At 48.7% G+C, this 10,516-nt stretch overlaps 1 protein-coding gene across 1 annotated transcript in view; it reads left to right on the forward strand.

Annotated features, from left to right (window-relative positions):
• The window catches only part of LOC115616504 (protoheme IX farnesyltransferase, mitochondrial), a 103,597-nt gene extending 98,336 nt beyond the window's left edge, over positions 1 to 5,261 (forward strand). The window contains exon 7 of the mRNA XM_030505810.1: positions 2,976 to 5,261. Within this exon, the coding sequence (XP_030361670.1) occupies positions 2,976 to 3,418 (443 nt within the window). The 3' untranslated portion in view covers positions 3,419 to 5,261. The remainder of the gene's footprint in view (positions 1 to 2,975) is intronic.
• The last annotated feature ends 5,255 nt before the right edge of the window (positions 5,262 to 10,516 follow it).

Below are 10,516 nucleotides of genomic sequence, written 5' to 3' on the forward strand. Positions count from 1 at the left end.
CAGCTTTTCCATGTGCAGCAGAGGAGCTGAGGGAGGCCAAGAGCTGCAGCATCCCTGGGTGCTGCCTGTCTCTCGCTCTGCTCTGATGGCCAGCTTTGCTTTTGCAGCCTCCGTGCCAGCTCCAGTTGTTATGGCTGTGAATGACCTCGTCTGGTGCTCACTTCATTATAAACTCTGTAAAGGAAAATGAGATTTGCATTGATTAGACTGAGTTCCCAAACTGTTGGGAACTGCACGGAAGCAGCAGAACAGCCTGCGCTGCGTTGAACCAGGTTTGTCTCCAGAGTTAGTCTCGCTGTAAGATTGCTTAAAAACACTGCTGACTTAATTATGACACAGTTAACATTCATCTAGTAATTAATGAGTGTTACAGTGTCTGCTCTGGGTTTGACAGGATTCCTACTGTGAGCTCGTTTGATGCTGAATTGTACTGTACCATGTGCTGTGCTTTGCAAGTCATCAGTCTTACGTGACACTTAAAGATCTCTGACAAGCTGGCAGTCTCAGCCTGGCCAGGGGAAATTGCAGGATGGCCAAGGCACATGGGAACTAACAGAAAGATCAGGTCGGTTAAAATCCTCATAATGGGCTATTAAATTGTTTTACTGTTGAGTTTCTCTGTAAAATATCAATTATCTCAATGGTTGTAATGTAATCAAAGTAATTAAATTCCAAAGGCTTGCATGTAAAAACCAGAGCTTTGTAAATGGGAATCCAGCCCCAAGTAGTTTAGTTGGTCTGTGTTTAGAAGTTTCTCCAGATGACTTCTTTTTTCATTTTAATGGTGTTATAGTTAGAGAACTGTTAAAGGGTTTTGTGTGTTTGAGGTTTAGGGTGTGTTTTGAGCTTGGCTGCACAAAACATTTGAACAATTGAATAAGCAAAGCCCGCGTTACAGCCGAAACACAGGGACGCAGCACATGCCAGCTGAAAAGCCGGCTCATCCATAGCCGTGGGAAGCAGGGACAGCCTCTGGATCCTGGCCCTGGCTCCTCAGCTGGTGGATAATTGTAGGTTACCTTGCCCTACGTTCTGAAAAGTGACAAGCTAATGTCTCTAAAGCACTTCAGATGTGAAACTTGAAATAGTACGATCTTAGGTTTATCACATTCAGGATCTTTCCTGCAGTACTATGTTTTAGAAGACAAGGAAAAAGCTATAGAATGACATATGACAAAATCATTTCCCCTGTTGTTTCTCCCAGTATAAGGAGTGCTGCTCCTTTATGAAGTTTTATTTCAGTTTATTTCAGAAGAGCTACTCCCTCAGGTTTCCACAGAACTGAATCAAATGCTATTTTGTTAGGGCCAAAAGCATTTCTGTTGCCATGATTTTGTGAAGTCAGTGGTAATTTCGGGGTGCACCATTGTGAACCTTCTTAAAAGGTTCCAATTCAGAGAAGGGGCTAAGCATCCGACGGCTGAAAGTCCACTTCAGTAGGATCGAAGGGCAGGATATGCAAGTGGTTTGGACTGTAGTCCAGGAAATCACCTGGATTTCATAGCAGGCAGTGGTGTTCTGAAAGCTGCATGCCCAGTATATGAGGATATATCTCCATGCTTCATGTAATCAACTTTCAGAGACACGTACTCACCTGGTGGAGTATTTGTTAAAAAGATGGGTCTTCTATACCACTACTGGATCTTATAAGCAACTGGAAAACCTGCCTTAAGTGTAATAGACCATCCTTCACTGATTGATAAGTTAGGGCAAAAAACAAAGGCTCTTTTGCAAGCTTAGATTATTGTAATTTGCATGACACCACCAGAGTGAGGTGTGCTATTTAAGACAAGAACTAGACATGCCCCAAGGAATGTACAGCCAGAGAGATGTGAACCATGAAACAGTTCCAAGGAGACAGGGACTTGGTCTTTTTTAGAGCCCAAGCTGTTGCTGGGAAAGAAGTGAGCATTTGGGGAGGAATTTAAATACATTAACCTGAGTGCAGAGAAGTGTTGCTGTTTCTGTTTCTATCAAGTCATTAAGAGAATGATGGAGAAGTAGTTTCCATAGAGAATGAGCTCATGGAGACAGGGAGATGCAAAGAAAGTGTTAATGCTGGAGCAGGGCTGGGGAAACAAAAGGAAAATCCAGGAATGCTCATAATGTGCAACAGCCTTGGGGGATTTTTTTGTGTCTTCAGACAAAATTAGTGCAGGGAGTTTAGTCTGAGGGCCTCCTTGAAATCAGCATATAAGCTGCTTCTGCCTTGATAAGCCCTGTGCCATGTCCCAAGGATAACTGGGGAACATGTGGTGCTTCCATAGCTCTTTATTAAATGTAAAAGCAGCTAATTGGTGTGAGTAGAGTTACTTGAGCAAACTACTTAGAGGTTGCTACAATGGGTTTGAAGGGATAAAAGTTCATCATCTTTGTCACCTCATTAGCAGCTCCTGCCCGAGGTTGGGGATCCAGGCACTCCCTGAGCAGTTCCCTCACTTCTCACTATAGGCACACACAAAGCTTAGCCTTGCTCTGGGCTACCCGGTGCTGGTATTGCCCCAGTTCTCAGCAGAAAGCAGCTCATCCTCCTTTTCTGCTCTCATGGAGCAGGGCTGCCTGGTCCTGGTCAATGTGACATTGCTCTGCCTACTGGCTTTTTAATTCTCTGGATACAGCAACTTGGGAACCCGGGAGGAGAAGCTAAAGGCTCCTGGGAAAACAATCCCTTGCCCGGCTTTGCTTCATTTCCATCATTCTTCCCTCAGGTAGAGACTGAATGGGTGCAGAAACCAATTAGCAATTGTTCGTTAAGAGGAAGCGACTTGTTGAAATGCTTTTCAAATTAAGTGCTCTGAAAACAGCAGAACCACCTCGTGCAACCCTATGTAAATGCTGTTAAGAACAGAGCACATCCTACCTGACAGAGCAAGCCTTGTCTTCTGCACAGCTTCATAGTGCTGCTCTTCTGTATGGGCTGAGCTCTTTCTCTTGCAGTGTCCCTCTAACACACCTTTAACCCTCTCCCACTGCAGGTGCGTTGCTGTTAGGAGGAATCCTCTACTCCTGGCAGTTCCCTCACTTCAACGCCCTGAGCTGGGGTCTAAGGGAGGATTACTCCCGAGGAGGATACTGTATGATGTCCGTCACCCACCCAGGGCTGTGCAGGCGGGTGGCTCTGCGCCACTGCTTGGCCTTAATCGGACTCTCAGCGGTGGCTCCTGTTCTCGACATCACCACGTGGACTTTCCCCATCATTTCACTCCCTATCAACCTCTACATCTCCTACCTCGGCTTCCGGTTCTACAGGGATGCAGACCGCAGAAGCTCCAGGAAGCTCTTCTTCTGCAGCCTGTGGCATTTACCAATGCTGCTGCTCGTCATGTTCACATGCAAGAAATCGTTCCTAGAGAAGGAAGACAAAGGCGATCTGCTCGGTGAAAGTCATGGGAGGGCTATGGAAATCAGATTGCCTTAAATGTCCATTACTTGTCGTCCTTGTGACACATCAGGTAGTGTATTTTTAGTGATTACAAGGGGGAAACCTGTGGGGATCTGCTTGAAGAAGACTTATTTGTGCCTAGCGACCACTTCATGCGATAACTTTCTATTTTCTTCTGAAAGGGAATAGACAGGAGAGCTTAAAGCATTCACGGGCCTCAGGCCTGTTCACTCATCACGGGTTATGATTTAGCCGATGTCAGAAGCACATCACTTTGGAATGGCCTTCCAAAGCCTCCATGAGTCGTGGTCTCTCATCTCGTGGGTAGGTTTTCACTTAGCAAGTCTCAATGCGCACACTCACTAACCGCCAGCACTGGCAGCCTTGGCGAAGCCGTCAGGCAGCGACACATGAATGATTGATCACCCCTGCTCCCCAAGCATCCTTTCCAAATTCAGCTTTGAGGCATGTGGTGGGTTGGGTGAACTTTTCTTGTCTCGGTCTGTGCCATCCCCGCTCTGATGTTACACAGAAGCCTTCAGTTCCTGAGGCTTTTCGGTTACTTTTCCCAAGGTTCCCATTCATCACAGTAGATTTGTAGCTTTCATACATGCTAGTGGAGTAAAGAAGACTCTCAGCACACCACACATCAGCATTTAACCAGCCTCCAGATGAACAGCTCTTCTCTAGGGTATTCCTTGAACACACTCTGAGCCATTCTGCTGTACATCCATCACGGGGAATTTCAGACTCCCATGTGGTTTTATGCCATGAGAGTTTGAGCCCTGTGTGTCAGATCTTCAGCTGGTAAAAAAATGCCCATTACTGCTTATGTCAGTGAAGCTCTGAAAAGGTGTAGGAGGTGAGAACCAGATCTCAGAGTCTGGTAGTTTGAAGGCTTTTTTATGCTGATGTGTCCTGTGCCAGCCCATTCAGTCTTGGTGTCCTCAGATGATCTCTGGACCTGCACCAAGAGCTTGAATTGTATTTAGTATCCCACTGTGGTGGCTCAGGGACAAGGCTTCACTTTGAGGGTATCTAATTGATAAGGAAACACATTTTCCAGGAAAAAAGCTGGGTTTTTTTTTATGTAATATTAAAATGTTCAAATTGCTGATGCAGCCAGTGTCTCTCAAAAGCAATTGCTGTGGATGGTCTCACTAAGAATTGCATTATCTTTGTTAACTGATACGCTGAAGAACATTTCTAGCCACAGTCTAATGTGCTTGTGATCCCAGCACGGGGCTCTGGCTCGCCCTCAGCCTACCTGGGGCTGGCTATGCCCTGCTGGGATGCTTCCAAGCACAGCAGCACCCAGGGTAGACAAAGACTGTGTTATTGTGGTAGTTAGTGCCTGTTATGACTTGATGTGTTTTCACGCCAAGATTTCTTTCCCATGTGGAGAGGGACTGGGCAGCACGGCCGCGCATCAATCCAAAGGTACAGCAACAGGAGACACAGTTTCTCATCTGATCCCGAATAAAACCCTTCCGGAGGCGTCACAAATCTGCCACCGCGTGCGTATCACACCGACATAAAACCTTCACTGCCTGCTTTCATGATGCACCACACCAACGTCTGGTCTCGGTTACGCTGGTGTGCATCAGGAGCGACACGGTTAACCTCTGCTGGGCTGGTGGAGGTGCTCCAGGAGCAGAGCCACCTCTTTGACATGGCTCTTAAATCAGCTGCAAGGTTTCCTGCCTCTCTCAAGTGATTGCAGATGACAGGATCAAGTTCCCTCTTACTGTGTGTCTGTTGTACTCGAGTTACTGTGGGCAGCACTTGGTAGAAATGTCTGGAAACTGTGCAACTCCTGAATTTGTTTTAAAAATGCATCCGGTCTTCTCTGCAATAAAGTACATACTGTACAAAGCAAGAGAGGTGAATGCTCCAGATCTGTTCTAAACAATTCACTTACTGAAACTCTGCTTAATTGCAAAGGTATTTGATCGTTTTGTGGCATTTCTTGCAGCAACAATATTCTTGGTCACTGCAAGAGCAAGGAGAGCTTGTGAAATCCTGGTTTCTTGTGCAAAAAGCACACTGAAACGAGGTTGCATGTGAGTGGAAAGGGGTTTGTGCAAAACCGAAGAATTTGGTCAACCTTTAGCTGGGAGAGGAACCTGCAAAGAGCCGATGGCTCACAAATCCCACAGCTTTTGCTCCCAGAGGCAGCGAGTTGTGCTGAGGCAGGAGGGTTGTGGTTTTCTCCTAAGTCATTACAGAGCCAGGCTTTGGAATGGCCTGTCAGTGCTGTCCTGACAAACTCTGCTCTGATGAGAGGTCCCAAGGACATGCCTGTGGGTCTGTTTTGAAGAGCAGTCATCTTCATTTCTTGGACCTAAATGTGTGACATTTGCGGGGTTTAGGGCTAGACAGGAGCTTTATAATCATCACTGAGTGTCTGCACAGTGCAGGTCACCAGGTTGCACCATCTCCACACCCAGTCGGTTTGGCAGGAGAGAAAGCCTGGGTTTAGAATGAGTGGATGTGGGATTTAAAGGTAAGAAATACCTTATTTTGTTGAAAAGAAGCTTTTTTTTTCACCTAGAAGGTGTTCTCTGCTTTGCTACCAAATGTGTCAGGTATGGATGAAAGCATCTACTATCATTTTACCACCTTTAGGAATTGTTGCTGGTGCATGTGCTTTGAAAAGAAGAACATTGCCAAACTGAGATCTGGGTTGCAGACAGATAGTACAGGGGCTGCTTTCAGGTGTCCTTTTCAGTATTGCTGGTGCCAGCATGGAAATGAAACAAATACTGAACCTCCTGCCCTCATCTAGGGGTGTTTTTGGTCCCTGTGACCCTACATGGAAGGTTAATGTCAGACATCCCCATCCGGTACTATTGCTGCCCAAATCCTGCAGCTGAGGTGCACTGAAGTGTCTGGATGTGGTCGCTTTGCGCAACTGGGAGTGAAACTTGGGCAAGCATCAGGCTTTGCAGAGCTCCTTGAATCCAAAACAGCAGTTCCTGTGTAGAATTGCAGTGTTTTGTTTCCTTATTCCATTTGGAGAGCTTGAATATAGGTTGTTTGTCATCCCATTATCCTGGTTACTCAGGATCTCCCCATGAACTTGGAGGATACCTGCTAGTTATGTGGTAGTGAGAAAACCCAGCAGCAACGTGCAATGGACCTCCTACCCCTGGGTCTGCTGGTAGGTGAGATGGTCCCATCCGTGTGCTGCTGTGGCAGCAGGCAGCTCTGCACCAACAGAAGCCTGTACTGAAGCTCACAGAGGAATCTGAGCAGTGACTCAAGAGGATGAAGCTGGGTTTCGGTCTATTTGGACTTCAACCCTTTTGTGTGGTTTTGTGGATAAAACAGTAGCCCTGAGGCGCAGGGGATGTTCATTTTTTTCAGATTCCTTGTTGAAGAAATGTACTCCATCCATAAAATAGGAATGATGATGTTTCACCTTGTTGGGCAAGTAAGCAGCCCATGTTTTTGTCAGTCCCATACCCCTTTTTGTGTACGGTTCTGTAAAGAGAGTGCTGAGTGATGGTTTGAGGAGCATTGCAGCTGGATTAGCAACCTGTGCTAATGGAAGGTGTCCCTGCCCATGGCAAGGGATTGGAACTGGATGAGCTTTAAAATCCCTTCCAACCCAAACGAGTCTGCGATTATGATTCCTTCCGCATGTCTTCTCTGCTCTGACCATCAGCAAATCACTTAATCTCAGCACAACACTTGCATTGCAGGACAGTGCGAGGAGCTGAGCCATGAGATGGTGAGGTGCCCCAAGCTCTTCCAGGACCCCCAAGTCCTGTGGGAAGCACCGTGGCAGCATCCCAGCGAGCTGGGCAGTTGGGGGGGCTCTGCGCTTTGTTCAGCATGAATGAGGAAACCCAATCCCTGCGCACACAGCTCTTTCCCTTCTCGTTTCCCCCACTGGGCTTTGTTTTTTTCTCGCTTCCTGTATCAATCTCGGATATAATCTGCCCCAGCAGAGTAACACATTCACACTCTCCTGGCTCCAGCAGCGTTTCCCACTCAGCCAGGCCACGGCATTTCAAGGCTTTACACAAAACACACACGTCCTTTTCAGTCCTGACAGTCCCAGGAGAGTAGGAATGGAAACAGAGTGATACTATTAGAAATCATTATCATTACAGATAGAAAGCATGTTGTCCTGGTTGCTCTCCAGAGGTGATTAGATATCCATCCCCCCTTGCTTGGAAATACAGGCTGCCTACAGAACACTTTGCTTTTAAAACAGAACTATCAGCACTGTTTTCTTACCAAGCAGCTCTGCTGGAGGTGGTAACACTATACGCTCCGTTGCAGGCTGTCCCTAATGGCATTTCTAGTCATGGTATTTCTTAACCAGGCAAAGAGCCGGCCCCAGCAAGGGATGCAGGATGCCATTCATGCTGGTGGGGTGGCCTCGGGTGGGTTGTTTGCCTCTTGGTGCTGCTCTTTCTTCTTCCAGTCAAGGAGGAGGTCATTCCTGCAGAGCAGGACTTGTCTCCTGCAAGTGCATGTCCAGTGCTTGGCCCTGCCAAAGGGAACTCCTCTGGTTCCAGTGTTCATCCTCTCCCAAACAGCGTGTTGTTAGTTCAGGGATCAAGGATGACAACTGAGTTGCGGGGTCAGAGGTGTTGCAGAAGGTCAGGCCTTCCTCTGTGAGAGTCCCTCAGACTATGACTTACTGGGTGGTTCCATTGATGGCTTTTAGTCCCCTCTGAAATAAACATACCACACGCTTTTAGGGCTTCGACACAACATTTAGCAAGCTTTGGAGCTGCCTTCCTAATCCTTCTCTCAACTGAGCTTGCAGTATTGAACGTGAGACAGTTGCTGTGCTCTTAGCGCTTGCATGGTCTGGATTGCCGTGTCACAAGGATGCCAACCCCTCCAAAAGGCTGCTGTCAGGACCAGGGGGCTCACGTTCTCCCTGACCCAAAGAAAAGGTCTTTTGAGCACAGTGTACAGTGTCCCAAAGCCATTTAGACTGCCCTCAGAAGTACACGTGCTTCAGAGAGCTGGCAGGGACCTCTCTCATCAGCTCTGCCTCGTACACTTTCCGTCACCTCTGCTTTCCTGCTTCCAGACTTGAACTGTTTGCACTGAAGGTTTTCCAGCGGGTCAGTGCCTCGGGCTGGGCTTTGGTTTCCAGTGTTTCAGAAAGGCACAGTTCAACTGTTTCACAGAGCCAGGCTGGCAAAACGAGCCGGTTTCCCACAGTGCGGAGACGCTTTTCCCTCTGCTCCGAACCAGTGCTGGCACCTCCGGGCCTTGGAGCGAGAACAGACGATTTGGCAGCGGGATCAGGTTGGTGCATTTATCCGGTCTGGGGAGGTACCGTGTGTTTCCCTGAGTCCCTGCAGGGTTATTGCTCCCAAATGCTTGTTTGAGCATCGCTGCTGACACCTCTGACCATAGTGGGGAGCTGGCGGGGGGCTGCTGCTGCTGCTGTAGGGGAGCACAAGGACTAAAGAGAGGTGCATGGAAAGGAGGATGCCTGCTTGCCCCTGCTAGAGCTGGAAAAGCTGCCCTAAATTCATACCTGTATCACTGTTTTCCTAGGAGCCCTGCTCAGTCCTGCCAGTTAAATGAGGCATTCTATGATTCTATACCCAGAGGGAGGGTTTCACATCTCTCCAGAGTGGGGCTGTTTGGTGGTTGAGTTTTTCCCCCTGGTTTTGCTGTGCAAGATGCATGCCAAGGTCCCTTCTGCCCCCTGCTCCCCTTGTTAACGCTTCCTATTGCAACTACAGCTTCCCTTTGATTCATTTTTTGCATTAAATATGTTCTATAAAATACATGTACGTTGTTTGTACCCATCTGAACTGCTGCTGTAACCAGAATGTCTTTTCTTAAACAGAAACACGGACTTTGGAGAATTGCCGTGAGTGATTGGAAACAGAAGGGCTCTGACCTCCCACACTGACCAAACTGGGACCAGTACGGACGTCTCGACCACCTTCCTCCTCCAAAAAGCAAGAAGGGGGAAGAGAGAAAGAGGCATCTCTGTGGTGGTGCAGGCTAGAGACCAGACCACGGTGCCAGAGGAGGACAGAGCTTCCAGCCGGGTAGGAGAGGCTCCAACGCTGACCCTCTTATCCCAACACATGGGACAAGACATGCACACAGATGCAGACAGGCACATGGCAGTCAAAGCTCCTTTGCTGGCACAGGGACTCGTCTTTTGTTTGCTGAGCAACGAGGAAGATCAACATTAGTGCTGCTGAGAAAGGCTGGGAGATGTCTGGGATGTTTTCCTGGCCAGGCAGAGGAGGCCCTGCATCAAATTAGACTTGAAACAGAGATGCAAGCGAGGTGATTAAGGCATTTCCGCTGCGCTTCCAGGGGAGCTGCTGGACCGCATCCAAAGCAAGATGGGAACAGCCTGAGTTTATCAGCTGCACCCGGCGGTTTGTAGGGATAGTCTGCAGGGATACACACTGCAGAGCAGCCGAAGGGCCGGGTGACCCACACGCTGCACCTTGGCCATCCCAGCCAGGGCAGAAGGGAAACTGAGGCACACCAAGGGGAAGAGGGATGTCTCAACAACGCCAGCAACAGGGAAGCGTTGTTCAGATCTCCTCCTTCTGATGCCCCTCGCCTGCTGCTTAAGGCCACTATCTGCCTGTTACGTGCACTTGGCTTTCAGCAGGAACAGGGAATGGCAGGAACTGGCAGTATATCGGGAGTGGGGCTGATTAACCCTCCTCACTGCCAAGATGAGCAGTGGGATGAGCACAGCAGAGGCATGTGCAGGCAGATGTTCCCGCAGCAGCTCTGCCCTGTGCTCCTCACTCACAGCACAGTGCGGGGTGCGGGTCTGTCCCCACCCCAGGGGACCCCCAGCAACCTCAGCCAGCCCGGCACTGCCTCCAGGACTTGGCAATAGATGCCAAACAGTTCCATTTGGGAATGGGAAGGGGTCTGTGCCCTGCGCTGTTGCTCTGCTGCCCAGCAGGGCTGGTCCCTGGGAGTCACCCAGCATCTCCAATGGCATTTGCAGTGCTCAGGAGCAGCCTCGCTGGGCTTCCTGCTCCACAAAGATGTTCATGAGGTGCCCATGGGTGAGGTGAAGAGCCACCACACTGGAAGAAGCACTGTGTGAACTACTGCAGGGCTCAGCATTGCTGGGTCTGTCTTTGGAGCCATGCCCTGTGCCGG

The sequence above is a fragment of the Strigops habroptila genome, chromosome 14 (assembly GCF_004027225.2).
Source record: "Strigops habroptila isolate Jane chromosome 14, bStrHab1.2.pri, whole genome shotgun sequence".
NCBI classification, from domain to species: domain Eukaryota; kingdom Metazoa; phylum Chordata; class Aves; order Psittaciformes; family Psittacidae; genus Strigops; species Strigops habroptila.